The following is a 13290-nucleotide window of genomic DNA, read 5'->3' on the forward strand; positions in this document are numbered from 1 at the left end:
CACCTGGGGAGCTCTTCCTCACCCAAGGACAAGTCATTGCAAACAGGAATTGACCTCTCTGAAGATGAGATTTAGTCCTGAAGGAGGCTGAGGGCCAGACCAATTTTAAGCTTAGTAGAGCCTATGCTAATACAGCAGTCATGGCTGCTTCTTTGATTCTCCATGTAAGTGATACAGTAGGTCCACTGTATTTGAAATGACAGGTGGCAGAACCGTTCTCCCTGTCTGTGTCTGTCTAATGGTCTCTTTCTCCCTCCCTTCTCTGTCTCACTCTCTCTATTCCTCTCTCTGTTGCTCTCTGTGTCAATTCCTTTATCTCTCCCCACTCTCTCCATCTCTCCCCATCTCTCTCCCTACTCTCTCTCTCTCTCTCTCTCTCTCTCTCTCTCTCTCTCTCTCTCTCTCTCTCTCCCCATCTCTCTCTCCCCATGTCTTTCTCTCCCTCCATCTCTTTCCCTCTCTCTTCTCTCTCCCTGCCTCCATCTCTCTCTCTCTTCTCTCTCCCTCCATGTTTCTGTCCCTCTTCTCTCTCCCTCCATCTCTCTCTCTTCTCTCTCTCCCTCCATATCTTTCTCTCCCTCATCTCTTTCTCTTCTCTCTCTATTTCCCTCCATCTCTCTCTCTCCCTCTCTTTTCTTATTTTCTCTTCTCTCCCTCTCTTCATGTCTCCCTCTCTCTATCCATGGTTGGTGTTGCAGTTAGCTTGGCTGCAGTGTGCTCTATCCTCTGGTATTAGAGAGAACACCCTTCTGAGGAAGTCAGCTGTCTGTGCTAGCAGTCGTCTGAGAGGCCATCACTGTAATCCCCCTCAACTGTCTCCCTGGGAGGGCTCGAACGCACACACACACACATGCGTACACACGCTCATGCACATATGCATACACACACATACTCAAATGCACGTACCACCACCACCCCTCCACCACACACACATGCACTCACACTCACAAATACCTCACCATTCAAGCCCCGTCATTCTTAAGTCTTCTGATGCCTAGCCCCAGAGGATTATATGCCCACTGAATAACCATCTCCCTCCTTTCACCCCTTTGGCCTCCTAGTCCCTCAAACCTATAGGATCATTATATGAAGGATGAGACACATCGACTGATTGCCGATGAGCCTTTGCATATTTTGTTTCAAGTAAAAAGCTGGGGCTAGCTTTGGCTAACTGAATGCGTAACAGTGAATGGAAAAATTTGATTAATTTGGTCTCTAAGAAGATTTATGTCTCTGTAGTTGGTTGTCATGACATCTGAATATTTGAGTTCAGGCATAAATTAGCAAAAAAAAGTTCTAGTTTGTAAATATAGTTCACACTGGTGCATTTACAATATATACCACTATGAATTTGATTGGAATAAAGATTGTTCTAAAACAAATTGTGTGGTTCTTTTGCAATGATGCAGATTAATTGTTGGATTAATTGTATTTTTTTTTGTTTATGTGGATGTACGTAATAAGAAATCAAGCATTGAAAGGTTACAAAGTTAACTTTTAATTTGAGAAAGCACACATTCTACTGCTACTATTGTATTTTCATGGGATATCATATGGGATGAAGGGCTGGTTTGGAAGTGTGAATCATTCATTAGGAACACTAGCAATGTATCTTATTTTCACACCTAAGACCCTAGCCAGCCCAACAACAGTGTGACTACCCCCCATATATGGAAATGTCACATCCCTTTACCACCAGAACTGTACATTTCACTCCTGAATGGTCACTACAAATAAAAGGGTATCAAATTGTGTATTGGCTCAAAATGTATTTAATCTAAATGTACTGGCCCGACAGCCTTGACTAGAAAGTACTGTAGTGCAGGCGGTAACGAGTTAGCAAGGTTCACATGTACTTTGAAAAAATGGTACCCTAATAAATAATGGAAGAACAAAGCGAACGGAAGATAATAAAGGAACAAGGTTATTTATGGACATAAAACGCACAAAATACACAGTATCATAACAATAAACAGAACAATCACCCTCTTCTGCTGAGAATCCAATCCTGCAGTTTAATTTCCGTCTTTCACTACAATATTTACCGTGCTGGAAGGAAAGTACTTAATACCTCTTGCATTCTCTTTTGTCAACCACAATTCCTGCTACAGCAGCATTAGTGTGTGTGTGCGCGCGTGTTTGAGTATGTGTGTGTGTGTATTTCACGTTCACAGTGCAGTGTGTGAGTGTCATAGCCCGGAGTCCCAACAAAACATCATCACTCTCTTCTATCAATAGCATCACACAGTAATTAGTTTTGGGAACCATCAAAACAATTACACCACAGAACACAAGCCATCTACAGTCCCCCACTAACACAGCACACTAAATGGTATTTAATTTAGCTGAACACTGCACTTTGCATTTAGGTATCGCATTAGTTAGTCACAGAGAGTGTGTGTGTGTATGTGTGTGAAGGGGGGGGGGGGTTAGTTGGTAATTGTGCTTGTGTCTTCTAGCAGTTTGTGTATATCCGTGTTCTGGAATGCTGGTGTTAATCATGGTAACCAGATGGTACAGTTTGTTTTGTATTATTTATAAATGGCCCCGCCAATATAGAAACCGAAAGATTCTTTATCTATTTGGCCTGCAGTCCTGATTCTCAGTTTCACATACGTGCGCGCGAGCACACACACATATGTAGATACTATACCTTCAGGATTTGTCTGTCACATAGATATGGTACAGACAGTCCCAGTCAGAATATCTTTAGGGAGCATTTGTCCTTCAACCTATCAGTCCCTCCTCTCCCCCCATCGTTCTTTTTCATCCTCTTTCTTTCGTCGTGCTTACACTCTGCCAGCACTCTCCCGTGGTCATTTTCTCCCTCCCTGGTCTGTCCTTCCCCTTAGCTGCTATCCATGCATCGTCCTCCCGGCCTCAAGATAAAGATGCGCCCACACTACCCCAGGCATGACCCTTATCCCTCTCTCTTCCTCCTTCCCTTCCTCCACCCCTCCATCTCCCTTTCCCCTCCATCTCTCTCACAACTCCTGTCACCTCAAGGAGAATCGTCGGAGGGATCCACAGCCCGTCCGTTCACGACAAATCATCCTCCATCTGTAATCTAACAGTTTCCACCACCCAGGAGCAGCCAGGCCACCTGTCCAGGGCCTCACACTCTCAGACCTGTGCGGCTGTTCAAGGAAGAGGAAGTGTCTGCTGTTGGACTTTTGCGCTCAGCCTAACCCCCTGACCTCTGACCCCACACCTGGTTTGAACCCAATAGAACAACCCTGCAGACTGGTTATCCATTCATGTGTAATACTGTCCTGTAGCTCTGAGGGCTGGAAGGGGATTGGTGAGGACAGGCTCATGCAGAGAACACAGTGGTGTATGCCTGTCTCACCTCTCACACCGAAAATATAGTGTTTGTCTGCCTGTCTCACCTCTCCTACAGACAACACAGTGGTGTCTGTCTCACCTCTCCGCAGAGAACCCTGTGGTGTCTGCCTGTCTCACCTCTCACACAGAAAGCACAGTGGTGTCTGTCTCACCTCTCAGCAGGGAACAGAGTGGTGTCTGCCTGTCTCACCTCTCACACAGACAACACAGTGGTGTCTGTCTCACCTCTTAGCAGGGAACACAGTGGTGTCTGCCTGTCTCACCCCTCAGAAGACACAAGAAGGGGCAAGGACGGTTGCCGCTAATTTTATTATCCGGCCTCATTACCCCATGCTCCCTTCTGATGAGACATCCTGTAATCTGTGTGTGCGTGTATGTGTGTGTGTGTGTGTGTGATGAAAATAACCATCAGAAGAGGAGGGGAGATAGAGAGGTGTTAATGAGCATCACTCTGGAGGAGCACACACACCCTGCCACCACCCACACGCAGCTGTGCCGTCACACGCATACATACACTCCAGCACACACACACATAAACACCTCACCAGTCAATGCAGTATTTAATTACCAGCCAGCGGGCAAGTTGGACAAGTGGTCGAGTGGAAGATAGCGAGAGCCAGGGAGCAAGGACAGTGATATGATGTCAGCGAGAGCGATAGAGAGAGAGTGATAAAGAGAGAGAGAGAGAGAGAGAGAGAGAGAAGGAGAGACCGATAGGGAGAGAGGGAGAGAGAGAAAGGAACCTATGCCTTAGAGTGCACCGTCAAAGCAGGTCAAGCTAATTAGCCTTGCATGGCATGAACACGACGAGGGGAACTACCGTCAGATGGGTTGCGTTTCCTGGCGGAGGAAACAAGAGCGGATCAATAGGTAGGCGTTAATGGAGGGAAGCCTGACACCCTGCCCAGGTCTGATTAGTTCAGAGAGAGAGAGGGAGAGAGGGAGGGAGAGAGGGAGGGAGAGAGGGAGGGAGAGAGGGGTGAAGAGGGGGGGGAGAGAGGGGGAGAAAGATTGAGATGGGGGGAGAAGAGAGAGAGGTGGGGGGGAGATAGAGACATAAAGAGAGAGGGAGAGAGGGAGAAGGAGAGAGGTGAGAGGGCGGGAGAGATAGAGAGGGAGCGAGAGTGGGACAGAGAGAGGGGAGGAGAGGGAGGAGCGAGGGAGAGATAAAGAGAAGAGGGTCAAAAATATTGACCAAGTGGAGAGATGAACCAAGTGGAGAGAAAAAGAGAACAGGCGAGGAAGAGAAAGGGCTGAAAGAGCTGGAGGACGAGCATGAGAAGGAAACTGAGCTGAGGGAGGTTTGTTCTTCAAGGTACCGTCAGCGAGGCCTGTGCCGAACCCACATCTCAAACATTGCTCGCTCACAATACTGCAGGACTCTCTCACACACACACACATACACACACACACACACACACACACACACACACAGCTAGACATAACTCCCTGGTCACTGTAGTTACTCCACCACACCATCATGGTAGAGCAGATTTAGCCTTCCACAGATTTGGTGCTGGCATACTAATGCACAATAAGCAGAACCCCTCTCCGCAGACAGACACAGGGTAATTGTTTTAAGCATACAATGGCCTCGAGAGGAAGTAAACAATCTAGGAGTGTAGTCAAGATAATAGAATGTCTCTGCTTTGCTGCACAGCTCACAGCTCCCCTAACAGACCCTAATCACCCTGCCGCATTTTACACACTAGATGGGGGATGGCCAAGGAGAAACACAAAGACACACACTGGACAGACACATGCACAAACTGTTCCAAGTACTCCCTCTCCAGGTAGTCCTCTGAATTCTGGCTGATTTGCCTGTTTAGCTCAGCTTCTCTCACACTCTCACACACTGATATTGTTCAGGGGCGGAGTGTGTGCGTGTGTGTGTGGAGTTTACTGCGTGCACCAGATGTTTGGGCTGCATAAAATACTCTGAGCGGGTAATTACAGGCCCACAGACGCCTTTTCGCCGAAAAGCTGTTTACCAGAGGAGAGGAAACTCATTCTTCTCCATTGTTGCATTTACATCAAACAAACACAATCAATTAGGGTCCGTGCCACTGGGTTTAGAGGGCTGCAATGATGTTGGTTAGGAGTTACGGGGAAAGAGAGAGAGAGAGAGAGAGAGAGAGAGAGAGAGAGAGAGAGAGAGAGAGAGAGAGAGAGAGAGAGAGAGAGAGAGAGAGAGAGAGAGAGAGAGAGAGAGAGAGAGAGAGAGAGAGAGAGAGAGAGAGAGAGAAAAAGGCAATAATACGGATGACTAGTCAGCTCTACTTTCTGTCTTTTTACCAGGGGAGGAACAACCTTCTCATGTGTTTTACAGGTAAGTCAGTGACTCAACTTTCAAGGGATCGTGTATGAGAGGGAGCAAGAGAGAGTAGAAAGAGAGTAGAGAGAGAGAGAGAGAGAGAGAGAGAGGAGGAGGACAAAAAGTAAATGAGATATTAGTCCCATCCCAAAAGGATGTGACATCATGCGGGACCTTCGCAAATGAGAATCCCCGAAACCGAGATGCAGAGGCGACCGAGGATCAGATGAAAACAATCACGAGGGTAACCCTCGTGGGTTAGGAGTTGGGTGTGCCGGGTTCTGAGAATGTGTACCGTCTTACATCAATAGCGCAGCAGTTCCAATCCAGCATTCTGATTGAAAACACATTGGAGCCCGGGCGAGTGTGTGCTTGACTCCTGTATCCAGTTCACCACATTTACCTTCTTTTAGAGGCAAATAAACATTAAATATTTCACCAAGTCTGCTTCACGCTTGACAGTGTGGAATCTAATGCCGGTAACATTCGACCGTGTACAACTCCTGTGTGGGTCACTGAAGTCAAGTGTGTGTGCCGTTCCTAGTCCCTAACACCTGTGATATGCAGTAACACCTGTATGGTTATAGCTGTGTCTCTTCATGTTAACCTCTAACAATTGGATTGGAATGTCATGTGACTGTCGTGTGAAGGTGTATGTGTTGACAGATAAAGTGGGCCTCACCCTGTCCATTTATCAGATATTTACAACTTCCCCCCTGGTTGTGTTGGAGTTGGTTACACAAGTGCAGTGCAGCTCATCCAATTGATGCTACACGTGACACTGCATTTCCTTGGGTCCTGAGAGATACACATGATTTTCGACTTCAGACAATGCACGGTTCTCGCGATAATCGTGCCACAGACACACACACACACACGCACAGACTCCTGCCTTTGTGTTTATAGTGTTATGTCACTGTGGAGCAGTGTGGTGAGATCACCTTGGTCTGTCCCTCGATGACACTGAGAGGCACACTGGTAGAGGGCCACTTGTTCCTGGGAGGTAAAGGCTTGTCACAGTTCCACAGCACCACGACCTGCAACACACACCACCCACACCCACACAAGTTCAAACACACACACACACACACACACAAGAAAGTTCACCTCTGTGGACTGGAGGACATAGGTGTGTGTTTGCGTGCGAATGTGTGGTCCGAATGACACATTTAAAACATGAGACATGTGGTTGTTCCAGATGAATCGTTCCAGGAGCAGGTTAGCAACAGCGGGAACTTCTCCCCTTGTGTCTGAACCGTCGTTTCACCTGTGCACAGAACTTGGACTTGGCGACGGCGATGATGAGTTTGACCACAGGGTTGAGCTGGGCCTGGAGCGGTGTCACCGCCTGGATCACAGCTGTGAATTCCTGGGACGGATTTTTACCTGGAGGACACATCCCCACCGATAAACACACACACACACATCCGACAGCACACAACAACGTATTAGTCAATTCAAATGACAGGCACTGCATCATGACTTTCTTGAATAAACAGTCGCATTGAATTGAGCATTCGAAGATGTTCCCTATATTTATCCAATATCTTCGACCTCTCTGTTGCCCTCTCATTGGTTAACCAGACCAGTCTGGCTCCTCCTGTCGCCACATCCATCTCTCTGACGGAGGGCAGAGACCTCGCCCCACCGGATGGGGCAGGATATATTTATGGAACATCCACAGACTCCCAGCACAACACAACAGTCCACTGTGCAGCACACTCTCTTCTGGGCCTGGATAAAAAGGAGCTTCCTTCAATGGTTGCCAACGAACAGCAGTTCATATTTATTCAACTGAGAGATGTTTGCGTTTGTCGAACCCTAGAATGTGTAGGGGTTAAACTGTTGATTGCAGAGAGGGATCATGGTGTGTTCTAACAAGGCTGTGTTGTGTGTTCTGGTGGGTTCTGGGTATTATGGGGATGCGATCGCGCAAACACACCCGGATGCGTGCTTGAAGGTCTGGCTTCAACAGAAGGACTGAGACCTGGAGCATTCTGGACCCTCCTTCCAGCCTGTTAGAGAGACCTAGCAGGTTTTGATGAAGGCTTTGCCTTTGGAACGGTTGTCTACAAATCCATCCTTTGGGGAAATTTCTCACGCTGTTGTCTGTTTCAAGTGAAGTTCAAACAAGCGTCTGAAACATTAAACTAGGCAACAAGTAGGAGGAGAAACGGGAGAGAGAACGTTTTTCATGTAACTCTCATGGAGGGAACCTTGATCAAAGTTTGAGAAGTTTCTGCGACAGCCTTTTTGAAGGAAAGAAAAAAAAGAGAAAATATTTTCAATTTGAGCAAGGTAAGGTGAACCCATTGATCCAATATTGCTTAGTTACCTTTGGTTTCTTTCCAGTTTGCCAGCTGGGAGGCTCAATCATGATGTAAACATTCTCTTCTCAGACTGCTCCAAGAGAGCTGCAGCTCCGAAACACTTTCTCACCGTGAACCTTCATTTCTTGCATTGGCAGATTTGAAATAGTACAGCTGGTTGTGCTAAAGCATGAGCCCTTATGCTAATCACCCCGAGTTAAAGCACTAAGCACCCGATGCCAACCCTTAATCGCTGGCTCTAGCTAAACTATTGCACAACCATTTATTTCATCACTGGCCCTAGTTAAAACGATACAACTTTTGGGATAGGCTTATCGCTCGTCGTCGCTAAAACATCGTACAACACTTGTCACTGACCCAAGGTCCAACTCTGCACGCCATTTAAAATATTCCCTGGCCCTAGCTAAACACTACAACCTTTACATGAATCACTGGCTCCAGCCAAAGCATTGTACAACATCCAGCCCTCACTTACGCCCTGGTAAATATTTATTCTACTCAGTGCTGCTAGCACAACCATAGCACACCCTTCGACTCCAGGCTGTATGTATCCCTGTAGAATAAGTCCTTCTGAGAGCTGCGACAGCATTGTCCAGGAGAATACCTCATCAACGATGACATCATGAATTCAGAACTGTGGCACAGAATGGAGAGGACAAGCAATAGCACATGGCAGTTTAATCCAGTTTAATGTGAACGGGAGTTGAAAAGGAAGCTTCTCCTGGTTTGGGTCTGCACCTCCACAGAATCCTTGGGGCCGTAGGTGGAGTCAGGTCTGTAGTAGGGTGGAGGTAATTATCACCAGTCACTTTGTAGGGGGACGAGGTTACATGTGGTTAGACGGGTTTGAACTTTTGTTGGGCTGCTGTGAAACAAGCTGTTGGAGAGCCTGGGGGGGGCACACTCACACCAAGTGTTCTGTTGTTTTGTGTTGAGGAGAAACTCTGCTTCCACGACGTGATTAGTGGAGCTAGATGAGATGAGAAGGAGTTGAAGACGAGGGGAGCTTGCATACCCATCATGTTACATTAGTGTGTGTGTGTGTGTGGGGGGGGGGGTGGATTGTGTGTGTGTGTGCGATAGCAACATCGTCAGTTAACACCAAAACAACAACCGTTTTTAAAAGAACAGGAGAAAACCGGGAAATGTAGCCACAGAAACACAGCTGTTGTTTCCAGTGCTTCATTTGGCGCTACAGTGATTTAGGACATTTTGTAACAGGAACACCGTCATCTACATCCCTGCAGTAGCAGGTGAAGTGCTGTAAGAGTCACCTCTCCTGTTGGTGGTTACATGCTATGCAGTGAAAAGCTTTAATGAACCTCCTGCCGCAGGCTGATTATTATTAGCTTCAATCTGTTGACCACTCAACAGCTTGATGTGCAGACAATAATGTACACTCCGGAACAATGCCTGCTAATAATACATTTTACATTTACATTTAGTCATTTAGCAGACGCTCTTATCCAGAGCGACTTACAGTAAGTACAGGGACATTCCCCCGAGGCAAGTAGGGTGAAGTGCCTTGCCCAAGGACACAACGTCAATTTGCATGACCGGGAATCGAACTGGCAACCTTCGGATTACTAGCCCGACTCCCTCACCGCTCAGCCACCTGGCTCCCTAATAATAATAACTATGCTGGTGGTACAGCGAGCTTAAGTGGCTGTTCTAATCATCTTCATTGTACAGTAGCTAGCTGTGTTTCATTTGTTACCTAGGGGATAAGAATGTATTCATTAGCTTTCATCCAAAGCGCTGAAGGGGGATTTGAACCTGCAATCTCTAGACCTACAGTGAGATGCTCTCCCACAGAGCTGTTGGTATCCACATACTCATGTCTGCTTCTGAGTAAATCAACACACAGTCAGAATAGAAACTAAAACAACAATGTGAATTGATTTGGACAGAGACTGAATAACAGGGAAGACTATTACTCATATATTTCATTACTGGACCGGGAAAGAAGAGTTTTCTGTGTGTGTGTGTTTTTCTTTTTTCTGCCCCATGAGATCCCTGTTTCCCATCCTCTGCTTTGGCACCTCTTCATACGGTCTCTGTGGCTTTAAACTGGCTTAAAAGAGGATTGTGGAGCAAGCAGCCTGTAAAGAACCTGATAGGACGTGCCAGAGCTGCTGGACCCAGGCTGCTAATCACATTTGGGATTCTGAGGAAGCAGAATGTAGGCGCCTGTTCACTCCGCCCATCGTCAATACCTCCCAGAATTTCAGCTCCGACTTGGAGAGATGGCTTCAGTTTGATCAGTTCCAAGATAAAGGAGGTCGATTTTTCACATTGTTCCCACAAAGAAAATAGAGTTCTCTTCAATAGCTTCTAAGGCAAAATAAAAAATTACAGATTACCATTATCCAGTAATGATTAAAAACAATTAGTGAAAAATAAACTTTTGAGGCAGCTGTTGCTGCTTCAACCTCAGACTGATTGAGAGAATCTACTGAGAACCTGGTGTGAACCAGAGTTGCCCAGGAGCCAACACTAAATATTTACTCCATCAGCAACAAAATGTTGATTTACAGTTGTGATATAAAACAAAACTGCTCGGACCCTTCCTCCCTCCATCACTTCACCTCCCTCCATCCCTCTATCCATCCTTCCCCTCCTGAGAAGGGGAAGCATCCATCAGGGTTATATCTCCATCTCAGCCCTGGTGTCTCTCTGCCCTGGGTTCTCCAATGAGCTTCATCAATCACAATATTGGTTGGCAATTGGTTGGCAACAACCAGCGACATGGGCTTGAGACCCACCCAGTAGAGGACAGTAGAACCCATCCACAGAAGCAGAGGAACGAGTAGGACCCTGCATGTAAGTGACCTGGTAGGAGTGCCCGGTGTGGAACTCACCCAGTAGAGCGTAGTAGAAGGGAAAGAAGGAGGGATCGGAGGAGAACTGGGGGAGAACGTACAGAGCGCCGGGGAGAAAGTTCCACATCAGAGGTGTCCTGGAGACATGGGAGTGGACCCTGTCCTGGATGATCTGGGGAAGACAGGGGAGGAGGAAGAGGAGGAGGAGGGGGAGGAGAAATGGAAGAGGAAGATGTGAGGAGAGGGAAAGAGTGGAGATGACAAAAAGACAACAGCCATGTCAATTACCGTCTTCCAACACAAAGATCACCACTATAATCGGTGGTACGTCCATGAGCTATTTTCTCTTTCCCCTCCCCCTCCTTTCTCCACTCCATTACTCTCTCCCCCCCCCCCCCCCTCTTCCCAGCATTCCTTCTGGTCTCCGCCGCTTGCAGCACCTGTGCTGGTGAGGCCGGGAGAGCGGCCGTAATTAGCGGCTCCCTGAGAGAGGAGGCAGACAGGAGGTCGTCTTTCAGACGGAGCCGGCTACCACGAGCCATTCAGCTTTGTTTACCCAGCCACAGACACCACCGCTCCACAAAGACTCGTTTCATCCCAGGCAGACTACCGCCATCCCCCCACCCTCCCACCCCCGTCCCTCGCCGATAGACTCAAACACTGTTCTAATCTTGCCTGACTTGGCCAGGCTAGCTGGCTCCGGTCAGCCCTGAGTGTCCTCCGAGCCGGGTTCTCTGTGACAGATCCAGGCCAGAGATGGAGCTCGCTCTGGAGGTGTCAGAAGGTGAGAGTCTCACAGACAGAGAGCCACCGCGGAGGAGCCTTCTGATCGTCGTGTTGCCCAGAGAGCGGCTAAGTGGTGGGGATCCACGGAGCGACCGGCAGGGGCTGGGTGGGTATGCAGGTTCAGCTGGTCCTGGCGTGGTCCTGGCTGTGTGGACTTCATGAGAGCTGATCTTCAAGGCTCATTTCACCCCCGCCTCGTCACACACCACAGGGAGCCCGGGGAGAGTTCAGAGCGCTTAGCGCATCTGGATAGTGAGTGAGAGTGTGTGTGTGTGTGTATCAATTGATGTCTGTGTGTTTGAGTGTGTGTGTGTGTGTGTGTGTGTATGTGTGTGTGAATGAATGGATGTATATGTGTGAGTGCGTGTGTGTGAATGAATAAACGTAGATATGTGTGAGTGTGTGTGTGTGTGAATGAATGGACGTATGTGTGTGAGTGTGTGTGTGTGGCTCTACAGACCCCCGGCCTAATTTCCAAACCAGTGTACGCCTGGTGGTGCTCACCTCCTGCAACCAGTCCGACAACATATCGGCCAAGCGCTCGGCAACAATCCACGACCTCATTCATCACACCGTTCCACGGCTGCCCTGGCTTGCTGGGAAACGGCACGACCAAACGCCCCTCCTCTTCCTTCTCTTCCTTCTCCTAGCGTCCTCCAGTTGCTCCCTTTTACTCTTTCTATCTCTGCTATTGTGTCCTTCGATACAAAAGAACCAATAGCATCTAGGACAGTAGATTAAGGCGGAAGGGGGATTGTTTGTGGAAAAAAATGTTCTGAGAAGTGGAGGCTTTTGGGGACAATTTGAAAGGAATGCGTTTTTTGGGACAACTCAAAAGGATTTGTTCAACCGTGTGACAGTTAAGAATATTACCATGAAAAATTGGTTCTTCATTTAAGGTCAGCTTGGAAAGAGTCGGGTAGAAGTTTGTTGGTATCCCCAGAAAAACAAGAGTTCACAGAGAAGCCGTCGGGAAAGAGGGGCTGGGAAGAGAGGTGGTGTGTGTGTGTGTGTGTGTGTGTGTGGGGGGGTAGGCAACTGAAGACGTTGTGATCTTCCTACGCTCTAAGCTTTGTCTCTGCTCGTTCAACGTCTCCTTCACCTTCTCTCTCTGATTCTCCCCCTCTCTCCCTCTCTTCCTATGTTGCCAACTCCACAGTACCTCCTGCGGGTCAAAACAGCATCTCCAGGCTCCCATCCACAAAAGGTGTCCTACATAAAAGGGCCCACTGTGCTGTGTTCCTGCCATCTGCCCATGAAGCAACTGCAACGCCATATCAGGCTCAAATCATGTTCGCCAACATGGCTGCACACTTTATCGACTTACCCAGAACAACGCACCCAGAGGATGGGTCCCATCAGGTGCAAACGTGAGGCAAATCAAACGCGCCTCATCTCTTTCGACATGAACCTGCGTGATTGATACAGAGCGTCTGACCGACACATCAAACTGCAACGGAGACGGGTCCAGACCCACGTCCCCCTGCCCCCTCCAACCTCACCCCACCAGGCAGCGCTGTCTGTGGGCTTGATCCTGACACTCATGCTGGTGTGGAGAAAGGACGGAGGAGCTAGGAATTGAGGAGGGAGGACAGAGGAGGCAAGGAAGCAGGAGGGGAAAAGACAAGGGCCTAAAGCACAGAGGAGCGATGAGGGAGCAGGGAGAGAGCATGGCAGAACCGAGTCTAACACG

At 48.1% G+C, this 13290-nt stretch overlaps 1 protein-coding gene across 1 annotated transcript in view; it reads right to left on the reverse strand.

Annotated features, from left to right (window-relative positions):
- LOC134025059 (exostosin-1) overlaps positions 1-13290 on the reverse strand; it is a 120890-nt gene that overhangs the window by 14824 nt on the left and 92776 nt on the right. The window contains exons 6-8 of the mRNA XM_062467867.1: positions 10851-10983; positions 6927-7045; positions 6601-6696 (exon numbers count right to left, since the gene is read on the reverse strand). Coding sequence (XP_062323851.1) covers positions 6601-6696; positions 6927-7045; positions 10851-10983 — 348 coding nt within the window. The remainder of the gene's footprint in view (positions 1-6600; positions 6697-6926; positions 7046-10850; positions 10984-13290) is intronic.

This window comes from Osmerus eperlanus, chromosome 8 (assembly GCF_963692335.1).
Source record: "Osmerus eperlanus chromosome 8, fOsmEpe2.1, whole genome shotgun sequence".
In the NCBI taxonomy this organism is placed as follows: Eukaryota; Metazoa; Chordata; class Actinopteri; order Osmeriformes; family Osmeridae; genus Osmerus; species Osmerus eperlanus.